General features: G+C 40.9%; 1 protein-coding gene across 1 annotated transcript; it reads left to right on the forward strand.

Annotated features, from left to right (window-relative positions):
- The first annotated feature begins 349 nt into the window (after positions 1–349).
- syt12 (synaptotagmin XII) lies at positions 350–25689 on the forward strand. Its single transcript, XM_044035375.1, has 8 exons — positions 350–619; positions 12422–12482; positions 13120–13313; positions 14284–14688; positions 20344–20559; positions 21485–21605; positions 22196–22329; positions 23805–25689. The coding sequence occupies exons 2-8, from the start codon at positions 12437–12439 to the stop codon at positions 23976–23978; spliced, it is 1290 nt and encodes a 429-aa protein (XP_043891310.1). The 5' UTR covers positions 350–619; positions 12422–12436; the 3' UTR covers positions 23979–25689.
- Positions 25690–25720: the final 31 nt, after the last annotated feature.

The raw sequence follows: 25720 nt of genomic DNA on the forward strand, positions 1-25720 counted from the left end.
GATGAAGGAGACTTTAGAAAAGTTAGGGTGTCCCTGAAGTGCACCAGCATGCTTAACATCAGTGTGTGTGCGTGCGTGCGTGCGTGTGTGTGTGTGACTGTGTGTGTCCTCCAGTGATGCTGTAGCAGGAGCCACAGTCAGAGAGGGTGGAGGAGGCGCTGGTGGTTGGTGGTCGTGTTATTGAGCGGCCCGGAGAAGTTGCGCTGCAGGGGAGGGACTTTGTTTCTGCAGTCGCTCGGTTGTGGCTGAGCTTCGACTCGCACAGAAATGCCTCTCGCAGCAGCTTTCCAGACTCCAGCGAGCAGCAACAGCAGCAGCACAATCAGACGGACAGCTCGCTCCTCCTCCTCCTCCTCCTCCTCTTCTTCTTCACCCCTCTGCTCCTCTTCCTCTCTCCAGCCGGGCCACGTCTGAAAGCGCTGAAACCGGAGGAGTGTGCATCACCAACGCCGTTTCCCTCCTCCCCTCTTCCTCCCGGGATACACAGCCTGGACCGGCACCGGTGTCACTGGATGGAGAGAGGCGTCTGAAGAAGGGAGAGCGGTGGAGTTGGTCTACCCCCCTCCTCCTTCTCCTCCTCCTCCTCCTTCTTCCCTACTGCACCAAAAGAAAACTCCGGGTAAGATATGCGCTGCTCACTCAGGCCATTTGGCCCCATCGAGCACCTGCCTCAGTCTCCGGGCTCCTGCAGCCTTTTATTCACTAACACGGACTTGCATGCGTCTGTTTTCCAGCCCGTCTCTCCTCTGCTTCTTTGTTGACAGTGGAGGGATTCATTTAAAGCGTGGAAGGCATTAGCTGCGCCTGTGAATGCAGCTCAGCGGAGAGGATGTCAGGCTCTTTTAAATCTGGCAGAGCTTTCCTGTCCACACAAATGCTGATTAGGTTGTAAGTGGGGCTGAACCAGGAGCAGGTTATTATTGGCTGTGGGGCTCCGAATCTCAGCCTTCAGTGGAATCCTGAGGGGGTTCAGGGAGCGGGAGCTGTCCGTTCAGCACCACTCTGCTCAACTCCACCTCTCAACTGTGGCCTTAGACATTTAAAGTAAGCGCAGGTTTGGTGAGCAGCTTTTGGACTGTGGTGTGAATTTAGAGCATGTCCCGTTTGTTTGCAGAGCAAAGTTCAGCCAGTCAGTTATGGCTGCTTTGCATTGAGAAGATAAATGACTGTGTGGATTCTGAATCACGGTCTTGTGCTTTAATGTGTACATACACACACTGGCCACTTTGTTAGGTATACAGGAAACCTAGTATAGTGACAGGAGTGTAGCCCTGGCCAGTTTCCCTCGGGCATTGTTTTGCAACTCACTGGATATTTTTTTCCTCTTTTTAACACCGTTCTGTGTAAACTCTGGTGAGTGTTGTTTGTGAAATGCTCAGACCAGCCCATCTGGCATCAACAACCATGCCATGTTCACTCGATGAACTTGTCTTAATCATGTGCGTAAAAGCACTGAGCTGCTGCCATGCGATTGTACCATTTGTGTCACCAAGCAGTTGAACAGGTGAACCTAATAAAGTGAGAGATTTGTGATTGATAAGGTTTTCTGACATATTTGGTTACTTCTGGTCTTGGTTGGAGCTCAGACTAATCTTGTGACTCTTCTAAAACAATGTGTTTGCATTATTGCCTCTTGATATTTTAAATCAGTTGCTCCTGAGCATGGGAACCTATGTATGAGTCAGGAAGTACCACTTAACTTCAAAAGAAAACATTAATGGGAGACACTCCCCTAGAATATGGATTAAATGGTTGTATTTTTGGTTATTCCCATAAAAACTATACAGGTAATGATTACGTAAAGATGTACAATGTCTATAATCAGGTGTGTTTGCCCGGTAAAAATCATAATAGTGCCTCTGATCTTAGAGGCACCATCAATATGCCAGTTTCGGTGCAGGCAATGATCCTGAATGACTATCACTCAAGTGAAAAAGCAAGAGATTAAGAAGTAAACAAAATTGTCATTTTAAAAACACTGACACGTGAGTGAGACTTAAAAAAAACCCTGCAAACTATTCAATTATTTTAATATGATATCACACTCTGGGCCCTTTGCTGGCAGCTTTATGCGTGTGTGTGTGCGCGTGTGTGTGTGTTGCTGTGATTCTCGCCTCTTCGCTGAGCTGAAATATGACCTGCTCAGAATTCAATTCCTCCTCCAGCACTTACAATCATCTCAGCCATTCGTTTAACACCTACTCTCTTTCTTACTCTGTCATGGACTTCCCCTGTCTGTCTCTCTCTCTCTCACACACACACACACACACACACACAGTGAGTCTTAACTTGGACTAAATCCCTCTGAAGAAAAGCAATAATACATAAGGAAATCTGAGAGCGCGCTGCCATTTTCAGAATATTCCTTTCTTACATCCAGCACATAAACATCATTGTATCTCACCTAATACTGTATTTCTAGAGTAGGAGGAGTGCAATGATTTGCCAATTTTAGTTGCTTCAAGTCACTGTGGGCTGGACAGAGAATCATAAACTAAAGATGCATAAGATAAGTCTTGCTACTGAGTAGCCACAAAATAAGGCACTACACAGTGTTGACAACATATAAAACTGTTGCGTATTCTCTGAAAGTAATAGTTCAGTATTTGGGGGGAATACACTTAATGCACTCTGGTAAACAATGTCAGCCAAGGCGATTATTGGGATATGAAAAGTGTTTTTACATACTATTATATACTCACCAGTCACTTTATTAAGTATGATGTGAACCTATGAGCCTGTCTGCTGCTGCTGTAGCTCAACTATGTCAAGGTTTCACATGTTGTACCTTCAAAGATTGTCTTTTGTACCTTGAATAGCTGTTGCTTTTCTATCCTTTCAAAAGAATCTGATTCTCGCTCTCCTCTGACCTCTTGCACCAACGAGGTATTTTCACCCAGAGAAAGAACTGGCGCTCACTGGATACTTTCTCTTTTTCAGAGACAGTTGTTCATGAAAATCCCAGTAGATCAGAACAGTTTCTCAAATACTCAAACCATCTTGTGAGGCGCAAACAAACAAGCCACGTTCAAAGCCACTTAAATCATTCTGACGCTTAGTTTGATATTCAGCAGCTTGTCTAGTCCATGTGTACAGTACATGCCTGTGTTTGTGTTAGCGAGAACTGGATGGTGAGTTTAAACTTTAGTTTAAATTACATTTTGCAGTCTCAGTTTGTGTGTGTGTGGTCAGCGACAGAACATTACTGTTGGTTTGGAGGTGTGGATGTTCAGTACCGACAGTTTCATTCTTTTGCCAGCTGGAAGGCCGGCTGTGTTGTTAGCTGATTAAATCCCATCTGTCCCATCTGAGAGTCGGCGAGCACTGCAATACTCCATGACTCTGGACATGGACATGTTTCTTTGATTAAAAAAATCACATACGCCGCAATATAACATGAGGAATACGTGTGAGCACAGCTGTGGGCATGGAGCGATTCCCTCAGCTCACATCAGAGGCTTTACTGTCGTAATGACTCGCCCTGGTCAACGCTGTCCTATGCAGCAGTGCTGACTCGACTGAGTTGGCTTTAAGTTATCAAACATCAAATGAAAAGATACACTGTACACACGACTGTATACACTATTGTAAATTGTGACTCTAATTGTATTGGTTTAAAAAGTGAAAACATTACCACACCATATGATGCTTTTTTTCTGACATTAGATTAGATTAGATTACACTTGATTTAATTCACTCATTAAAGCAGCTCACAAAAAACGAATGAAGTGCAAACATACCAATTAAAAGAGATTGTGTTGTTGTGATAATATCATGATCCTGCTGTTGAGTTACAAATGCATACACGGGAGGCAAAAGAATTGGCAAAAACTAGGAAGTCATATTCAAATGTTTGTGAGGCGTTTTTGTGTCTGTCCAAAGAAACCTTAGAATAAAAAGTGCAACGTCAGAATTGAATCACATAAACCCACTGACGGCGCAAACACTGAATTGAGTTGACTTGTGAGAAAAGTTTACGTTTGACATTTCCTCAAACCATCCGAGAGCCTAATTTGATACCACACATGACTCATGACATAATAGATTATATCCGAGGTATTTCCAGCGTACAAAGACACAAGGATAGAGAGTGAAAGATTGAAAGCAGCATTACTGTACAAATACTCTGGAACCGACCGCAGCCATTCAATAGTTAATCAATAACGCTGTGGCTTGGCTTCAAGTCGCTGCTCTTCCCCACTATTCAGGAGCCACTTTACATTAGTGAAAGCAACTGAACCTTCTTCCCAAAACTACCAGTCTGGTCTGACCAGTAATAGTGCAGCTCTAAGTGTTTTCCCTTGAACCTTGTAGTAGCCTAAGGTTGGTAATCTAAGCTGCAGGTGGTGAAATGAGTTAGCGGAGTAACATGTTCTGATTACATTTAGCATTTTTAGAAAGAGGATCAAGAGGCGCCAAGGTTACCGATGTAATGGGAAATTAAAAAAACGGTGCTGTTGAAATTGTGTTCAGGTGGGGGAAAAGCAACTTCTCTATAGTCCGAATACTGTGGTTTTATTATGGCACATTCACATCATATGTGAAGCTGTGATTGACGTGATTCATTCACTAATGTCTCCACTCTGAGGGTCACATGGTCAAGTACACTAATTCTGAACACACACACGGGGAGAACCAATGCATGACTGAGTGGATTTTGGAAAGTACCATGTGTACTGTTATAATTTAATCACAATAAAAAGTGAATCCACTACTGATTAAAATGATCCGTCCGGCAAACAAGCTCTCAACCGCCTCCATTTGTCCTGTTTAATTGTGTTTGTACAGTTTTATCCACTCTGTGTTATCCTCTCGTGGACATTATGATGGCTTTTCTCGTAAGCTCATCGCAAACTGTTTTTCTCTCTGCCTCTGGCAAATGAAGAGAGACAATATTGAACCCTCACATTTTTGGATCCAAATCAACTTTCAGTCGTAACAATTGTTTAAGTGGCTCAAAGCTCTGGGGCAGAGCTCCTATGGCCCCCCTGAGGAATTCTGAGTAATTACCAAAACACTGACAGCATCTCTACATGACATATTGCTTCTGTGTGTGTGTGTTTAATGGAGGAGGGGACGAGAAAGAGGATCAGAGAGAGCGCTTTTGCCTTCTGCTGTGTAAGACAGTCGATTTGTGTTCCAACAGTCTGTTATGTGTTGTATGTGTTGTAAATGTGTCCTTTACCGTAACGTTACTCATCCAAACTGTATTCAGGAAACGTTCAGCTGCATGGTGCAAGAACAGTCCAGCCGCTCTTTAACCTGGCGGACGATCAAATTGTGAGCTGCCAAAATCATGATTGTGATTCAAATTCAATTTGTGTAGCCCTGACTGAGTGTCCAGGTTTATGCATTAGCTGCAGAATCCACTTCTGAAACTTCCTGGCATTGTTTAACCCTTAGAACACAGAGGATTTAGGTTGCTTTTTTTTCCCCATTACTATGTTAAAACATATGTGATAATAATGTGCAGTATAGAGTGTCTTATATCCTTTTTTCCCACTACGTCCTATAGGCAATCTGATGAGAAAGATTTTCTTTTATTTTCCCCAAACACTATGATTTATTTATTTATTATTTACATTAAATCAGATTAAATTTGGAAAAATGTCACAGTTCAAAGTTTGCTTGGCTTGGTTTTAGAAACAAAAATAAAATAAAACCGGTCTACTCTGTGACTTTTGCACAATTATACTCCTTGTTGTTTTTTTAAATATGCAATTTCTAATCAATCATACCTTTGACTCAAAACACATAAGAAGATGGAGAAATGCATTTTGTAAAGCCCAAAGGTATGACCTATAAACACACAGCCTCAGGATATCTACACTATACTATTTAAGGAGTTGTGTATTATTCCCAAGGGTGCACCTGTGGCACAGATCTATGCCGCATGAGCACTAGGGGTTTCTGAAAATGTTACAAATATTGCAGACATTTGATTGCATTGAAAATTTACCCGCTACAACTTTAAGACTGAAAAGAAATCAAAGTAAAAACGTATTTTTCTACTCTTTTTTGAACACTTAAACATCAGCTTCAGCTTCACATGGTCTCAGTGCCGCTGCTCTTCACTTTTAGCCGCCTGTAAAGGTGGAGCGAGCTTTGCCAAGAAAGTATTGAGTTGATTGGCTGCAGGTTCTTCTTGACGCAGTTGGCAGCACCGCTGACATTTTAAAACCCGGCACTGGCATTGGTGCAGTGGAACTTTTACTTAACTATGCACCAAATGAGCTGTCTATCAGGAAGTCAAAGTGTAGTTGACATGGAAATGGGGTCGCTTTGTCAGGGGAGAGAATAAAGAACAGAGGCGGAGATGTCACTCTGCTTATCCATGCGTATATGGATTGCAGTGTCGTATTATATCCAGCCGGCCACTTTATAGAAATTTGATTATGAGTCATTGGAAAAGACTAAAAGCAAAGTTCATTGAAGAACAGAACAGAGTTTGGTGAGAGCACCTTTTTTTATCCTTAGCTGTTCTCTGCCACTTTTTCAAGATACACTCATGTCTTCTTTATTTTCATGCGTGTTCCTGGAGTTACTCGTTTTGCAGGGACAATAAATCTGATACGCAGTTACATTAGTTTTATGGGACCTCGTTCCTCCTTATGGGGAGGAAAAAGCCAGTGAAAGTAAATCACTACATTTTCAGGGTGAAAAGAGCTACTTTTAGCTTAGAGATAGATCAGTAGTATAGGGTGGGTTCAAATATTGATTTAGTGATATATCGTCACCCTTCCTCATGCAAAACATATGAAGGCGCTCTAAAGTAAACAGTCAGTTTCACTCGCCGGGCCTCGCTTCCTCATGTCTCCTCACGGTGACGCTGCTCAAATGACTGAGGGAAACTTGGGTGGAAGTTACCTGACTGAAGAAGAGGGAATTTATCGGCAGGGAAAGCTTCGTTAAGAGATGCCCCACCCACGTTCAATACATAGACTTTATGCACATTGTTCTCTATGTTGTGAATAAATAGAGAAATCCTGCACTTTTCACTTTTCACAGACGTTTTGTTTTCTTCAGTTAGGCAGATATCGTGATGTACTGCTATATGATTGTCTTGCAGTATATTGTTTATAACAGAATTGTTGTATTGTGATATTATTGGTATCGTAGACCATGTATCGCGTATTGTATCGTATGCGATTCCTGCCTGAGTTACAAGTAGAGTAACTGAACTGTAACTTAAATGAACATATGCAGCTCTCTTTCTGTTATTGTGCGTGTACGTGTACATAATCGACTATGCATGTTCATATTGATCAGACAGTTTTCCAACATGCAGACCCTCTATAGGGGAATTCTTGTTTCCGCTCTCCGTTGCTGTTACAGCCTCCAACAGCAGCTGTGTTGTGTAGCACACTCAGTGTGATGACACTGCTGGGCCTGTGGTCTGTGTCTCTGCTGCTGTAGCCGTTTGGTTTGTATACAGCAGCCTCAGTGTCTGCTTCAAAGATCAAGACTCTCACTCTTAGAGCTGCTATTGCTTTGTTTTGTTAGACTCCAGTTTGGCACAGCACTATGTTTTTGTTTTGTAACCCAGAAGTTACCATATTTGGAGAGCACATCCACCTCCACCTGCAACCAAGCAGCTATTAAACAATACTAGCTGTCAATCACACAATATTGATCTTAACCCTTTGATACATAAGCCTTAAAATGCCCCTCTGGACTTTTACACTTAGTGTTAAAGGTTCACCTCAGCAAAATGTTTACTGATGTTTTAAATCAAGTTGGGTCATTTTCTTTCTTCCGTGTGCCACCTGCAGCGTCGCGCCCTGTTTGCTAACTTCTACTTCCATCCTACTGTGTAGACTTCCTTTTTCAAACCGGAAGACGATACATACACGATATTTATAAATGACTGAACGTCAAGAATCCCCACTCAAAAAAGTACGTAGTGACTTCTGTGTTTAAAACAGGACTTTTCTGTCGCGTCAGAGAAAGACACTCACTCATCACCTCTGACAGCCTCATTACTGTTCCAGAAAACTGAGTCGCCCCAAACTCCACAAGCTCTGCAGCATTGCATTATTCACAAGCCACTTAACACTGACATTTTGACAAGATATCATCGGATACATATAATGGTGATTAAAATGTCCCTTATCCAAACGTACGTGTGCATTGGAGAATGGCGGTCTGCGTCAGCCTTATGGAGAATGTCACCGTATAGACACACAATCCCTGCAGACGCTAGATCCTCGCGGCAAAGCCAGATAATCTAAACGCGCGGGAGAACTGAGAACATGCGGGCATGAAGACGACACATCACTGACAAAAAGCTTTTTATGTAAACGCTCCCCTTCACTGCCACGTGTCGACAAGCTGCGTGTCACGTGACTGTGCTATACATCACAACACATACGTAATGATATGGACATAAACAGCAGTGTTTGTGGGCTGAGACACAGCCATGATTGAAATGAGGGGGGAACGTTTACTTTTACCTTGATCACATGATCTTTCTCATCCCACAGTCTGAGACACTTCTTCACTTCAGCAACAACGCTATAGATTACACTGTGTGTTCTTCTGCGTGCACGAGACGCATCGCCGCTTGTTTTTACTGCTTGTTAGTGAATAAGAACGGATGGTCTCTTTTATAACGGTGTGAGCGAGCCATTATGTTTCCATTTCAAAGCCCCAGCCTGACAGGAAGTCTGTCTTATTTGACAGACAGGGCTGCACATCATGTTGATGAGATTTGGGGGGCCGAGTGTTGACTGACGACTCGCTGAGCTCCTGCAATCTACAGTACACTGGTACCAATCTGTGTGCACGATCTGCAGGAATGTAATTGAAATCTTAAACTTCAGGAAAAAAACCTCTTTGCACATTTGCAAGAGTGGTTTTGATGTTTTTTTGTTACCCTGGGGTCAAAAGGATATGTGATCTCAGATTTATTGACTGTTGTTTTAGCAGTGCTATAATGACCACACAGTGTAATTATTCATCCAGAAAATAAGGGAAACATTTGTGCAGTTTTAATATGTTTTTTTTACACAGAAAAAAACAGCTTCTACAGATTAAAGTATTAAATTATTTAGTGTGACCTACTCTTGCACTTGAACACCAGCACGACCCTGACTCTTAAACCTAATTGACTATTTCATGTCGACAAATATCGCCTGTGAAAAAGCTCTATGTTGCCATTTTTATTCAATACGTGCTTGAGCATTTACACTCACATGTTGTCTTTCAGTTGCATCGTTCCAAAGAAGTGTGCATGAACGCAGAATTTGCAGCCTTTCAGAAATAAGAACTAAAAGTGAGGGTGGTGGCCTGAGACTTTTGCACATCCATTTGTCAGGAGAAAAATAACTACGGAATAATGATTAAAAAAAAAAACAATAAAACACCACCTGTTGAAAACAGGAGTTAGTTCTGGGTTCATAACACACTTTAACTCTCTTAACCTTTCATTACGGAACCAAAACAATGTCAAAAGTTGTTAATATCGTGGTCATAGTTTTGTAATATGAAAGTCATTTTATGATAATACCATCTTATCACCAACTAAGAGCTTTTTAACAACGTGTGGTAAATAAGGGAGAATGAATTTCAACCTTTTAATATGTTCAATTATTCATTTTCATTCACAAACCTTTGCGTGTGATAGTATTACACACACTGCAGCCTATAGTTACTACTCCCTGGATAATTACTGTCTCCTTATAACCACTTTCCTAAGCTGGAAATTGCTTCACAAATAAGATGGTATCTAGAATAGATTGTTACTGCAGTGTAGTGTAAAGTGTTACAGACAATCCTGACATGCAGCTCTGGTGTGGCTGTAGTGGATACGACAGCTCTGTGGGACGCGTGGAAGGGAAACACGGTGTTTGACTATAAGTGCAAATGAATGACTCCCACATTCAATAAAATCCAACAACGTTGAATTCAGATGAACAGACTTTTACGTCGTCCATAACAATGTGTGTGTGTGTGTGTGTGCCTTATTTTATTCATGTGTTGTTTGTCTATTTCCAGGCAGCTTGGACTTTAGTGCTGTTATTCTGCTATCTGACGCACCAGCGCACCCACGCTAATTATTTACTAAATCTGTCAGAGACGTTATGTTGCTCTCTCTCTCTCTCTCTCTCTTTCTCATTCTGTTCTTCTCTATCCTTGATCGTCCCTCCTGACTCCATTATTAAACTTCCCCTGGACCTCCTCTACACTCATATGTTACCTTAAGTGATCTGAGCCATGCTGGGCCATGCCGGGGCTGAGTGTGTTTTTGCTGGAGCTTCCCTGTCAGATTCCCTGTTCTTTCCTAATGGTACATCCGCAGCTGTCAGTGTGCCCTGCACTGCGTCAGCTGCTTTAATTGGCCCGTACGGCTGTAGTCTGCAAAGCGCTCAGCAGAACTGAGTGACACATCACCCCACCACCACCACGACCTCCATCACACACACACACACACACACAACCTTCCCAGCACTCACTTAGTTTTCTATATCATTAGTGTAATGCTCCTGTTTCCCCTGAGCTGCTCAGATATGTGGAGATTCCACCAAGTGAGGGAGGGAGGGAGGGAGGAGAGGAGGAGAGGAGGAATGAGTCACACACCAGCGACCATCTTTTTTGTTTTTCAATTTGCAGAGGCAGAGAGAGCACGGGGGAAATATCCCCCTGCTCTTTCTCCTCAGTAGCAAATAACTATTTGTGGACAATAAATATGACAACTGAAATGATTTAAAGTGAATCCAATTTAATGGTGGTATGCATATTTTATATCTGTGGGTTTCATCCAGAATCCTCGTGCATTCACGTCTCTCTGGGAAAAACACACCAGTCAGGGAAGTTGATAACTTGTTTAATGTTACGCGGTTTTACACAAGAAACCCCAGACAGTGAGTGGCACTAACAGCTATAGATTCTTCATTATTCTCATGCATCTCGATGTGGATAGAAACGATGTGGATAAACAAGAGCAAATACATTTTGAAGATACCATGTCAACCCGTTTATTTGTTAATATACTGTAAGGGTAATTGGCAAAATAGTTTATACCAATAAAATGTTCATTAATAATGTATTTCTCTTTCAAGGTTTGGGAACATTTTTGATGTGGTCTAATACAGAAAAAGTTAGCAATGACCTCAGACGCAAAGTTTTCATTTAATGTATTTAAAAACACAATCCTTTGCTAACCTTAACCAAACTTTTTAAAGAACATTGTTGTCAGATATAACACAAATCTTTTGTACAAAAAAACAACGCCAACATTTTCACGACATCAACCATCTCTTGTTTCCCTGCGCGCCGACTGTCTTTGTTGATCACGAAACAAGCGTCTAAAAAATGTTCTTTGTGTCGTTTTGCCACAGCAGCTCCATTTGCAGTTTCCCACAAAACCTGTAAAATCACAAAGTGCTTTACAAACAAATAAATACAATAAATATTATTAAAAGAGACAAAAACACAGATTCACAGCCATAAAAACCCTCATCTAACTACTTGAATAAAAGAGCCTTGAGCTGCTTTTTAAATGAATCCACACAATTTAAGCAACGTAAGAACAGAGGCAGGAAAGGCTCCATCCCCTCTGGTCCTCGAAGACACGTCTGAGTAATTACCAAAACAGTGTGATCTCTATGACTTAGTTTTCTCCCCCCGCCTCACCCACTAGAGAGTGAAGAGAAACCAGCAATTCCGTCCTCTGATGTTGTTTGTACGTTGCCTGTAAATCTGTTCTTTTAATGCGGTGTTACTTATCAGGCTGTATCCAGGAAACTGTGCGGCGGTGATTGTCGCATGCAGGCATGTAGTGAGACAGCTGTTTATAGAGAGGGCCTTCATTGCTCTGGGCATCTTCAATATTGCAAGATGCTTCCTGGTGTTTTCAGCTGTATGAAGCTGTGTCACTTTAATCCATGCTGTGTTGACAACAAAACACTGAGTCACACAGACACAGTGGTGTGGAGCTGCTTAATCACTCATTTGATAGTTTAAAGACGTTTCTGTTTAAAAGTGACGCACGACAGCTTTGAGGTTTTAGGACGGATCAGTGCACAAAAGTGTGCGTGACCCTGTATCTATAATGTGATGGCAAACAATCATATTCAAAGAATTAAACCATGATTATATTGGGAGCCACTCTTAGTTAGTCTGGAGTTATTAGCGTGCCATGGTGCATTTAGTCTCTGGAGCCCAGAGCAGCTTAATGTTTCCTCGGATTCATGTTGACGTTTATAATAAATAGTTCCTTCATCCGAATGCAGTATACATTTTGAGTAAGTGCATCTCAGAGTGATGAACCATGTTGCCGCGTTGAGTTAATGCTGTCATTTTTCTTCGCTTTAAGCTCAAGTCAGAAAACACTTGAGAGTTTTTATTATTTAACATTAAAAAGCACTTATTGTTTGGATGTTTCATTTTTATTTTTTCGTCATATGTTTTTTGTTCGCAGGCTGGCTGCAGCACCATGTCCTCGGCTCAGAGTGGGGATATATCAGGCTACCATCTGAGTGGTGAGTGGACAGAACTGTGTCAGACAGTTCTCAGCATAATCCTGTTCTCTGCATGAATCCCTGTGGGCATGAATGCTTGACAGTAAGGGTTTGATCTGCTCTCTTGTAAAAATGTCCATGTACCTGCTGTTTTTATTTTATTCACTTGTCTGTGCTCGGATTCATTTGAAACAAACCTTCCAAAATCTCTGGCCTCATCTGTTGCTCAAGGCCGCCGGTGTAATAAAACATGTGACCTTTACCCCGTAATTGTCTCCCCACGTCATTTTGTCAAAAGCAGCTCAGTAAAATGTAATTTGTCTGTTCATCTTTGTCCTAAAGTGCCTCTTCATTTATGTTGGAGACGTTTGAGTCCTGAGTGTCTCGCAGACACACAGCTCGCCGGTGAATGACAGGGTTTTAAAAAGTGGCTGCCTTTGCTCAGCGATGACGGGTCTTAAAATAAAAAGCCTGACTAAACTATCTTTCCTGGGCTTCTTCCAAACTGTGCACTTTCAGTAGTGATCAATCAAACGCCCCCCTATAAATACAGATATATAGATACAGTTATGAGGCCAAGCTTTATGCTGCCACTGATGAAATGGAAGTGTGTAAGGAAGGCTTTGAAGCACCTCTTTTTCCTCCGGGTCTGTTTCAGTGGTGCGTAACCCGCCTGGCTGGGAGGTTGGCATCTACTTGGTGGGCTTCTTAGTGCTGCTCGGCGTGGCAGGGCTCAACATCTGGAAGCTGTGGAAATCCGGGACCTTCCCCGCGCCGTCTCCCTTCCCCAACTTTGACTATCGATACCTTCAAGAAAAATATGGAAACTCCTTTTCAGAAGTCAGACAGAAGGTATATGTGCTTACTACACACAAAAGAGATAGATCTTTAAAAGGATTGTGTCGCAGATGGCCGAGAGTCTGTCTTGGCCAAAGACCTTTTTGATTATATATGAACATTGATTTGCTGTGGATGAATCTGGAAACCTTTCATAAAACTCCCTGGCATTGTAGCCACCCAGATGGCCTATAGTGGCCGAGTCACCTCTGGAGTTAGAGGTGAGAGCTTCAGCTGTTTGCAGAAAACTAGATCCAGATTCAGGCAAAAGACTCAGAGGAAAGGAAACTGGTTGGCAAAAGATCTGAATATTCGGTCCAACAAACGGTACAGAAATTGGAAAATTGAGAAGGTTCCTGTATTCTGGAGTAAAGACTCTGATGTTAGGATAGAAAGTTACATCCAGGGGAGTGACTTCAGCTACCCGAGTGTCTCTGTGGGTGTGAGAGATCGTATTTGACCAATGAGCAATAGGAGGTTGTGTAGAGGGAGTGTGTTTCTTTAGGTAGGGGTGATTCAGCCAGTGAGATTGTGTGTGGGAGATTTGAATGGAACAATGGATGTATATTTCAGTGCAGGAAAGAGTTCAAGGCAAGAAAGAGGGGATAGCATGAAAATGTCTAAGTAGGAAGGGGCTTTTGATGTGCACACACTCTGCCCAGGTTTCCTGGCTCCAAAGACACTGAAAAACACCTAAATCCAACAGAAGTGGGTTGTTCAGAGTCTTGTTGTACCAGATGTAAAAAACAAATTGCGTATAAGCACAAGGGCCACATTCCACGTCTGGTGTGTGTACAGGCCCGCAGTTCTGTTCTTACTAAATGTGTCCACATACACACACATACTCAGTGTCATATTCCATACCAGTACTGGAGATTTCTCATCAAGTACAATTAAAAAAAGAGAAAATGTCAGTTTAATTAAAACAGTACATGACTTACAAGTGTTTTTTTTTCTTGCCCCTTGTTTTATTTCCTCTCTGAAGCGAGTGGCTGCCAACAACCACAGACGGACCTCGACCACCTCCAGCCGCAAGCCCAGTCTGGCCCTTGGTGACACCCCGGATGGCTTCAGGGACCTGGGCCACCTGGAGCTGATGAGCAGGGAGCTGGACCCGACCGGCCTGGCCCAGCTCAACCGCTCCATCTCCACCGATTCACTCAGCTCCATCTCCTCCATCGCCCACAATTTCGGCCACGACTTCACCGTTGGGCAGCTGGAGGTGACGCTCGACTTTGAACCGTCCAGGCAGCCGGGCTACGGAGTGGGACTGCTCCACATCGTCCTGCACCAGGGCAAAGACCTGCTGGAGAGAGAGGAAGGAGACTTTCCAGGCTGCTTTATTAGAATCTCCCTTGTGCCAGAGGAGTTGAACGTCGGAGTCACACGGGTAAGGGAGTGTGTTACTCTTACAGCACTTTTCACGTGTGATAAGTGACATTAACTTATCATTTAAAGGTAAAGTAACAGGGGTTAGATGATAGTTATGTATTATTTAGGTAATTAATAACTTTTCTTATTAACGTTGTGATAATGCACAAAGAAACACCAGCAAGATTTAGACCGTAAGCAACCTTTGCCATAGTGTTTGAATAAAATGTTTTGTGGAGAAGTAAAAATCCATGTAACTCATTTGTTAGAGCCCAAAAAATAAATACAGTCGCGCATGGGCAAAGATACAAAATACAGCAGCCAAACAAAACAAAAAAAAAACCCTCTAGTTCACAAGGTCGGAGCCACAATCACTTTTTGGCAAGTGGCAATGTCCATTTTATTGGTTGTATTGGCTCCTTTTATGTTACAGTGTATTTAGGTTACAAAGTAGAAGCTTCAGTCACTTTTTGGCAAGTGCAAAATAGCGTTTACTGCACTGGATTGGTCATAAGTTAAAGCTCAGATCAGGTCAAATAATGCGGATAATCTGCTGTGGCGACCCCAAGAGAGGGAGAAGAAACAAAGAAATAAAAGTGGCATAGCGTAATGACAACTTTGTTTCTTTGGTCGCACACTGACAGAAATCAAAAAGACAGTGACAAGCTAACATGAACATGAAATAACAACAAAGACTTACCCTTATACTGACCAGGATCTTGTGCAGAACAAAATAAACTAGCTACTCACGTTGCAATGAATCAACTTCCTGTCTGATCTCAACAAATCCAGGCAAATTAAATTGAGCACCATGCAGTCAAATCTGCAGCAGCACCTCATTTTCTGTTCTTATGATGCCGTCACATTGTATTTTACAGTATTTTTAAAAAATACATAATAAAGGGAGATTCTCAGTTAGACTCATTTAATTGTGTGAACACTTACCTTGAGGTCGAGTTGTTTTCACCACAGCTGGTTGTGGAAAGGCCACCATTAGCGTGGCTACTGTCTTACAGAGGCAGAGGTTTGTATTGATACAGTAGGTAGACAGCTTTTTGTAACTCACTGATCTAAATAATGTCAACCTGGCCGACAATGAGCTAACTCTCTCAGGACCACAGTGACAAATCGGCAGCCTTGGTGTTTGGTGGTCTGTAAAAGTTCAAATCATCCCTGTCAGAGTTCCTCCGGTCTTTTGCTGCTGCTTTGTGCTCTGCTGTCATTCAGTGTTTGCTCGAGACTGGTGTTCAGGGTCCAGTGAAAACCTGTCGGAGCTCATCGTTTCACTTCCATCGCTCTACGTCGTCTTTGCCACCCCCGTAATTGTGATGTTTCAGTTTTTTGCCAGTTTTCCACTCTGCACCATTTCCACTCTGCTACTTACAGCATCCCCTGTGTGTTATACTGTAGCCGTGCATTGGCAGATAATGTCAAAGCCTCGGCAGACAGACATTACTTAATGAAAGCCTGGCTCATTTAGAGCCGATCGAAGTGCCAGTCGTGTCATGATTCTATCGCCATTACTTTGTGTGCAATAATTCATAATGGTTTCAGTTCAAGCTAAAAAAATCAATCAAAACATCAGAAAAATACAATTACAATTGTTATCTGATGATACTTGATGATAAGTGATCAAAGAGTGTTATATTCATGCAGAGATATTTTAGACTGGCCTGAAATGGTGGACTAATCAAATAGCCAGACATCACTGTCTCTATAGAAGCCGCAGTAGCACTGATACAAATTGAAAGGAAATTGTTTGGTGCTTTTTACTTGACAAATGACTATTTATTCGATTGCCTCAGTCAAAGGACGAATCAATCACTGGGCTAATTATTTCAGTAATGTGCTGTTTTTCTTTTGGTGTGAATGTGTCTGTGTAATTGAACGGATGCTCCAAATTCTCCCAATCATCATCATCATCATCATCATATGAATGACTTTCAGTGACGTTCAAGGTCAGGACTGAGGATATAAATGAAAAAAAAAAAAAGATGAGTAAGACATGGTTAATCCCTGATGACTGAACGTCAGCACATGGATTGAAGACATTGTGGAATTGTTGCTCAGTGCGCAGCTGTCCTGTGTTCTCGAGGACCGTGTTGAATTTTAGCAGCACGTGCTGTGGGCTAAGAGGTTTGATCCTGCCACTTAAGAAGCCAAGCGTTCTCTGTCTAACAAAAGAGGCCATTTCATTTGGTTGAGTGACGAGCTCCTCCGGGGGCTGCATGTTGTATCGGAGGTTGATTTCACAACCTTTACCTTCCTCAGGAGAGGCTGTGATTAACTCGCAGTCACTCACTTTGAAATGTAACCCGTGTTCACCTGCAGTTTAAGTTTGGTTATAATTGTGATTTATTCATTAGGTTCTTTCTCAGTAGTTCTTAAAATGAGCTCTCCTTTTACTCAGCTTTATGTGTAGATTGATACTGGCTGGTTAAAATGGAACAAAGGGTTAGATCAGACTGGATTTGCTCATTTATTAACATATGCCACCACAACACAGAACAAACAGAGCATTTTTCTTGTTAATATCTTGTTAGTACATATGGATTTAGTGATTGGCCTTCGGGGATCGTCCCTCAAGTCTCTGAACCAGACAATGTGATGAAGTACATCGGTTTTTTTTAAGGCACATTCTGCACGTTCTGCGGGCTTCCATTTTTCTCAGTTAATATTCGCCCTTGAAAGATTATCTTTTACGTTACTATTAGCTTCACAGAAATTCTGAATTTATGGATAGTATTAGTTATTTATTTATTTTTATTTAAATATATTACTTGTATACAGATAAGAATCATTGCTCACATTTATATTAGGGAACACATATCCACCATCAGTTAGTGCTTACTAACATGCATAAGTAGCATACCAGCCCTATATTTGTAATTATTAAGCACATTAATACTTTATTCTTCCTCTATTACGACATGAATTCAGATTTTTCCTGATTAAGGCGTTAATACAGGCTTAATAATTACTAATAAAGGGCTAGTATGCTACTTATATGCATCTTAGTATGCACCTAGTTAATGGTGAATATGTGTTCCTTAATATAAAGTGTTACCGAATCATTTTATTATTCTTATTGAATTATTTACTTCTAACATATATACGATAGTAACGTCTTTGCCTTAATTATACATCTGATTTCAGTCAAAGTGCTCATTATTTTTCTCATTCATTTTTAGGTATTTGTTTCCTTTTGGACGTATGATGATGGTAATTGTTACTTTTATTAAATGTTCTACTGACATTATGTCACGTCCCTGTACTGTGAAGTGACCGAGGCAACTTTCCTCCATCTGCTGCACCTGCCACTCGCCTTCTGCTCTTAGCTCCACGTTTGCCAGAAAACCCGCTCGTCCCTGCGTGTGTGTGGCTGTGAATCACCAGCACGTCTTTGCGTCACAGCGACAGGCTGTTTGTGCAGAGCGACAGGACCACATGCAGACTCACCAGGGCTTCCTATTACCTGAGTATGTAGTTGAATTAGTGTGTTTAGGGTGGACGTAATAAAATGGGAGGCAGCCGACGGCGCTGTGGATTTAGTGGCTCCCTCTTTAATGTTGAGGACCAAAGGAAATGCTGACATCAGCGCCACTCACACTGATGGTCAAGCCAGCTTTTCTTTTTTTCCTTTTCCTCCTCTCCCTCTCTACAGCTCTGCTTTCATGCTTTTCATTTTCATTTCCAGCTTCTCCCCGGATGCCGTTGTTTTTCTTCAGCCGTTTGGCCGCCGTTCATTTGACATCACTGCTTCTTAATTAGGTTTTGTTTCTAATAAAGTGCATGTCACTCTTCATTCTCCATTTCACTCCATCTATTGCAGCTCCTCACACATACAGGTCTCTCCCTCTCTCTCTTTCTCTCGCTCCCTGAGGCAATAAGCCCAACAGTGCAGACAGACAGTCTCCTATTGTGGATGTAGGGCAGTTTCTCTACTTTGGATGCTTTGTGTCTTTATTTACATACAATATTTACCTCTCAGCAGCAGCAGCAGCAGCAGCAGCAGCTTCACTGGGGTCTGAGACAGGAAGCTGTAGGGATTTGGCGTATATGATTATGTTGCTATTCAATCTATTCAGCCTTTTTATATGAGAAGTCGGCCTTGTCGGCTGATTGATGGAGCCTCCGCTGTGAAATCACAATTCTTTCCCACTTCTAGTTATATGTTATTTTCCGATAAATCAATAACTTCCCAGTAACCTTGCACAGCACCTGATCTGATTGCTTTGTTATGTCTCTGTGTTTGTATCAGCGCTGCAGTGTGCAGGAATATTCTCAGTCGTATTTCACACTTTTGAGAAGTGTGAAAAGGCTATTATTAATGCCACTCTCCTGATCGCACATAGTTGCCTGGTAACTTCCGACCACTTTGTAAAAATCATCCATGTTTGCCAGCATTTGATGGTTTTGAAATAAGCACAATGTTAGCGCTGCTCACCGTGGCTTAGTCTCTTACTTTGATCTAAAGTAGTCGTGGTGTGCCTTGCAAGACAATCCAAACTGGCCTTCACACTGTTTGTCATTGTTTGTCAAAGCTGCTTTTAGCTGCCACACAAAAAGGGAATTCCCTCGGTGTTTCAGGTTCGCTGATGAAAAATATATTGTTTTCATGTGGCACCAAAATAACATCGAGCACAGTGAAGGAATAGCTTCGGAAAAATGATATGAGAATCTTGTACTCTGTCTATTTCATGTTCTCTCTTTCTTTATTTGTGAGGTTTGCACCTAATACATGTCTTTCAGATTATTTATACTTCATTTTCAGAGATTACTGAACATTAGACTGATCTAGTGTTCTGCTCGGATGCTGCTGCACAATCTTATTAAAAGTGCAAACAGTAGCAAAGCACATTAAGTAAAAAGGTAAAAGATGTGCACAGAATGAACAGTAAGCCAATATGAAATAAGTGCAGTATGAATAGATGCAACTTTGATAACTGTTTATCAATTCAATATCCACTGAGATTGCTGCCTTGCCCCAAACAACAGAACTGGATTGAATTGACTTGTTGGTGCTGATACCTTTTGAAAAACGGTAGTAAAACAAGTGCATCTTAAAAACAATGTCCTAATGACAGGCGTCATTTCTGTGTCAATCTCAGAGAGAGATCATCGTATCACACACACAAATAAAACCAATGCATTCTACGTGGATGTAAGTTAGTGAATACTGTCATTGTACAGTGTTATTTTGCGTGAATTTATCCACTAACAAATGTATTTATAATGTAGATGATTCAGATTCCAAGGCATCTCCTGTTCCCCCTGATTTTGTAAGCTACATTCGCTTTTGAAAGCCGAAAAGAAAGATTTTAAAATCAGATTTTAATCTGAAAAAAATCTGCTCACATTCTATCTTTCGAGTTTCTGTGTGTGATACTAATGGCTTTTACAAACTAAATAATGGTAGATAATAACAATGAGCTTGATTGAACCAGAGATTTCTCACTGTTGAGTGAGTTACTTCATGAATAGAATTTACATATGGTGGGAGTTTGTTTTTTGTTCACAGAAACATATGTTACAGCCTTCTATGCCACATCTTTTCTTAGACTCTTGCTGTTGTGATTCATTTTCCAAGACATTGTAAACGAGGCCTTCTGTTCCTGTGTTTCTAGAATCTCAGAGTTGACTTCAAATGTACATTTTGTACGCCCTCCCACAGGTCCAGACAAATGCATTCACCGTGATCTTCGACGAGCGCTTTTCAGTCCCCATGGACATGTCCTCACTGGACGAGTACAGCCTGCGCTTCGCTGCTTTTGGCATCGATACCGACGAGCGAAACATCAGTGCAGGGGTAGCAGAGCTGAAGCTGTCAGACCTGGACCTGACCATCAGACCATTCAACGCTTGGCTCTACCTTCAAGATGTCAATAAGGTTCTGAAATGATATGTACTACCTACTGATATGCACCAATTATCTAAATATTCTCCACATTGTCATGTGTTACAGAGCATTATAGTGTCTGGCATCCCCTGCTGGACATTTAACCAAACTACAAGTTAGATACAAAAAAAACTAATGTACAATTGAGAGACTTGCATGTTATTAGCAAAGCAGCCATTTATAAAAACTATGATAAGAAGCGGAAAGGGAAAAAAAACATAAAGAAGTGTCAGGCTGGCAGGTTTAAAGAGGTCCAATTGATTTTCAGTCAACTTCAGAGCACTTGGTATATGGGATTGCAGGTCACCATGGCAACAGTACTGAGTGACGATACGCCTGTACTTATATAACGTAAACAAACATATGTATTGTATAATGTTAATATATACGTAACCTAAGAAGTATGCAAATTCATTCACAATTTAACATTATGTTCTTTTTTTTAAAAAAAAAACAACAAAAAAAACACCCTTTTTGCAGATTTCTTCTCTGTAACTGCTTTTCTCTACTATTAATGGGGGTAAAAGTAAACACAGAAGCATCCAAATAAATACATAAACAAAAGTAACTGATCACAAAACAGGTATGAGACAGTATCGTGTAGAAGCATTTACTTACGTCCCTCTTTAACCTGATCTGGGAACAGAGCTTCACAATATTGTTGAGAATAGAAAATGGCTGGAAAAATTATCCACAGTTACTATTTTCAGATCACTTTATTTGATCATTTTTAAAAACATAATGCTAATATGACTGTCATGTAATATACAAGCTGAGGCCTCTTTAAACTGTTTGTAGTTAACAGTGTATAGTTAATGTAAATTAGCTTAATTGGCTTTAGTGTGGATGAAATCAGGATGCTGTAGAATGCTGTAGCATTAACGTGACTCTCACACGTTCTGTTTTGACTCCACAGGCTGTCGATGCAGTGGGAGAGATCCTCTTGTCGCTCAGTTATTTGCCAACAGCAGAGCGCCTCACTGTGGTCGTGGCCAAGTGCAAGAATCTAGTGTGGACCAATGGCAAGAACACTGCAGGTCTGGGACATGACTGTTTGCTGTGCGTGTGTGTGTCTGTTTGTCATAGTTGAACTTTGCACTGCACCAATCTGTTTGTTTGTCTGTCAGCCAGGTTTTCAAATGGTGGTGACCGTCACCTTTAAGAATCTTAACTCCTATTCTGAAGCCTCGAAATAGCAGTGTTGAGGTTTTGCAAGCAGAAGTTCAGAGGCGTAGCCTGCACCCAGGTTCCTATTGGCTGATACCAGCTGTCAATCACACTGATGTTTGCTCATTACTTTATCGGCTGTTTCCCTCAAAATGGGAACATAATCATGTGCTATTGACAGAAACCCCCGAAACTAGCAATTGGGACTATTAACTTCTCAGGAAAATGTTTACTGACGTTATAAATCAAGTGGGAAGTAGGTTCATTTTCCCCATAGACTTCCATTTAAACAGAGTTGCCCACTGGTTACTGTCCATTATATTATGTATGTTCTATGATAGCAAGTCTTAGTACATCCAGAACAACATAATAGCATATAAATGACTTGCTCATCACGCTAAATGTCCACTTAAGTGTGTGTTTATAATTTTAAGTTTGCTTTTATGTTTCTCATTCACAGATCCATTTGTCAAAGTGTATCTCCTGCAAGACGGCAGGAAGATCAGCAAGAAGAAAACGTCCACCAAGAGGGACGACACAAACCCCATTTTCAACGAAGCCATGATCTTCTCTGTGCCGTCCACTGTCCTGCAGGTGACACTTGGACACATTTAGGTCCTTCACGATTGGTCCACAATGAGGGAATGATGAGACTGAAAACATGTACAGTCACTCAGGCAATTTAGGTCAAAGAGAAAGATAAATAGTCATCTGGGGAGGTGAAGAAGTGAGGAAACGCTATCATGGAGCTCACAAACAGCTGCGAGGGAAAATGGGAGGCAAAAGAATTTCATAAAATGAAAGAGATGAGTTCTCAATACATAAAAGTAACTAAGTAAATAAATAGATCAAACAGGGTATGATGAACTAGAACATGATAAAACAAATAGGTGCAGTGAAATAGAAATTAAAAATTCAGTAAAAGGAGAATAAGGATATAATAGAATAATTTGGTCTTAAGTTTGCTTTCAAAAAGGTTAACTTTTTCTGCTGCCCTCATGTCTTCCTGTTCCAAAGATGAGCACCTTAATCACCAAATGTTTTACGTCTAAATTTGGGAATAATTAAAAGGCTGCTACCTGAAGACCCGGGGGTTTGTGAAGGTTCATACCGTAAGAGCAAATGATAAACCATTAAGAGCTTTAAAAACGAATCAAATAATATTAAAATCGATTGTAAAAGAAATGTGATACTGAGCAATACTTCTTCTCGTAAGCAGCAGCAGTACTCACAGTTTATCATTATTATTATTAAAGCAGAACTGATGCACAGTTTTATGTTTGCATTAGGTCAGTTGCAGTTACATTGTGTTTGCCACACAAGGTTGTAAATGTTTTTATTGTCCAATCAGGATTTTGGTACTAGTCTCTTGTAAAAGAGATACGGTCTCTTAAGAGAAGTAAGTAAATGTTAATTCAACATAAATGTCACATATCAATACAATAGATATCCAAATAATAATATGGATATACAAGTAGTAATACCTTGTTCGGTCAGGATGTTCACAGTGTCACACAGTCTTAACATGCTGAGGTATAAATTATCTTAAATCTACATTAAAGCTTGGTCACATAGAAATGGTGATAGTGATATGGGGATAATGAAGTGATCTCATATTATTCTTAACAGGAATGAATGGTTGTAACAAATGTCATGACATATTACTCTGGACCAAGGTTTTTGGACTGACGCACAGGCAGACAGTGCCATATACACACTCACACTCCCAGTGTGGATTAAAAATACAAAATAACTAAGTCATCAAAATCCCTCTGCAGTGTTAAAGTGCCTTTTAAAGGCATAAATCAGTCGATGGGAATGTTTAAAGTACAAAAACTGTGATTGCTATTACACTCCTAGGTGTTGAGAAAGTGGGCCAACCAGTAATAAAGTTTAATGTGAGTGAAAGGTAATGAGGCTAAAATACCAAAGCAGTAAAGAAAATAGCAAATGTTCTTATTGTACATTGTCCATTAAAGTGATTGCATTCAAAATATTGTACTGTTAAAAAAAAGATGCTGAGTCATGGTTGCTTGGCATGTTATATAACCATGTGGTGCTGTTTGCAGGAACTGTCCCTGAGGGTGACAGTAGCAGAGGCCACAGATGACGGTAGGGGCGAGAACCTGGGTCACGTGATCATCGGCCCTGAGGCCAGCGGGATGGGCATTACCCACTGGAACCAGATGTTGGCCACTCTGAGGAAGCCCGTGTCCATGTGGCACCCGCTGCGCAGGATCTAGTCCAGTCAGGCCTCGAACACGTCACGTGTGTCTCAAGTAAAACTTTCTCTCCTTCGCGTTCCTATCAGCTGTCCCCTAACGCGGCGTCATGCTCAAGTCTATCATATTGTTTTCCTTTGACAGGAGTTTATACTGCTCTTTACAGGAGGACACAGTGTGTGTGGTCTATAATCTGGTGTCTTTTTTGAGTAACAAAAAAAGAGACGTGTTATATTGATGTGAAGGGGGAGGAAAAAGTGTTTGACCCCAATCTGGCATGTATCTGGATCTGTTATACATTTAAATCCTGCCTTTTATTTGGCTTCATTCTGGCTCAGATTCACTAAGGCTGACGCTGGTACTGTAGGAGAAACTACCTGAAAGACAGAAAGAAGATAATGCAATGTACAACTTATATAGTAGTATGTAGTCATCCTTTTATATTGAGATTTGGACTGATAACAAATTCTTTCTCAAAAGGCTTGATCAAACATGATAGTTTGGACATTGAAGTTAGGTTTCATAAATAAAAGATAAGCACCCCCCCTTTCTGCATGGTGCCTACTCTGGTCATTTATAGCTGTGTAGAGAATGAAAGACTGGATGGAGGGATGAGATTGCTGCCCTTTTCAAACGGTCACTTGATTGCGTCAAGTTAAGTAAGCTCTATTGGCTGCGTCATTTGTTAACAGTGAGACTGACAAATAGTAGTGGTTTTGTTCAGTATTTATTGTGCTTTTGGAAAAAAAAAATCCAGGTTCTCTTATCCAGGTGAAATAATTGTAATTTGTAGCAGTTGTTACAGGGTGGCCAAATTGGAATTAATCAGCATATTAATGTCATGTTTCTGTTCTATTTTTTTTTACCATAATTGATGCAATACTATTTGCATATGCATATTTAACAGTGTAAATAGTGTAATTCAACGACAGTCTGCTCATTGACATTTTTTTCCTCTGAATTCTTGGTGCAAATCACATTTTTCATAGTATGACACTTTAATAATAAACTCCAAGTTCATTTACTTGACACTCTATTTAATGCCAATAGCATTGCTGATCACTGAATTATTATAAAAACACCTCTGGGAATTTAACTTGTGATGTAAAGTATACTAACCCCTTTGGAAGGGTTTAAACTTTGCTTTTATGTCAGAGAAAACACCTTAATATTCTTTTTCAAAAGGCCCTTGTCACACTTAAATGTCCTCTTAGCAGTGAGCGGATTCTTGGTTGTTCGTGTGTGAAATTAAGATAATGTGACAAGAGTCTTGCAGAATTCAGAATGTCATGGTGAATTTTTATGTCTTAGATATTCTTTAAAACATTGTGCAATAGTGCTGTTTTGTTGTGACTTTTGAATGTGGATTATTACGTGAAATATCGCTATCTCTAAACGCATCATCAGCCTCACGCATCGTCGTTGTTGTTGTTCTTCTTTTCAGCAGAGCCTGCTCTACATACTTGGGTCATGTTGGGACCACGTTCTTCACCTCACTTTGAAAATCAGTCCAAAAATAACACACCCGTAGTCATATAACAGACCATTTTTCCTACTGTGCCAAATAATGAAGCAATATTTTCATTTACAATCAGCATTTGCATTCAAAGTCAACAAAGCTGTAGCCTACATTCAACCATGCATGAAGTTATTTAGCACTCGATGTGAATGTGCCTCAAGAATACATTGTATTGTGTGAATGCTGTTTGAAATAAAAGCAATTCAACAGTAACTGTTGTTATTCTTGTTGGAGGGGAGAGAAC

This window comes from Solea senegalensis, linkage group LG10, assembly GCF_019176455.1.
Source record: "Solea senegalensis isolate Sse05_10M linkage group LG10, IFAPA_SoseM_1, whole genome shotgun sequence".
Classification (NCBI taxonomy): domain Eukaryota; kingdom Metazoa; phylum Chordata; class Actinopteri; order Pleuronectiformes; family Soleidae; genus Solea; species Solea senegalensis.

Excerpts from the sequence above, each read along its gene's own strand:
- syt12 (XM_044035375.1), top strand. The coding sequence starts at position 12,437 with ATGTCCTCGGCTCAGAGTGGGGATATATCAGGCTACCATCTGAGTG. Across the intron at positions 13,314-14,283 it reads TTTCAGAAGTCAGACAGAAG|CGAGTGGCTGCCAACAACCA; the intron begins GTATATGTGCTT and ends TCCTCTCTGAAG. Across the intron at positions 22,330-23,804 it reads TGCCGTCCACTGTCCTGCAG|GAACTGTCCCTGAGGGTGAC; the intron begins GTGACACTTGGA and ends TGCTGTTTGCAG.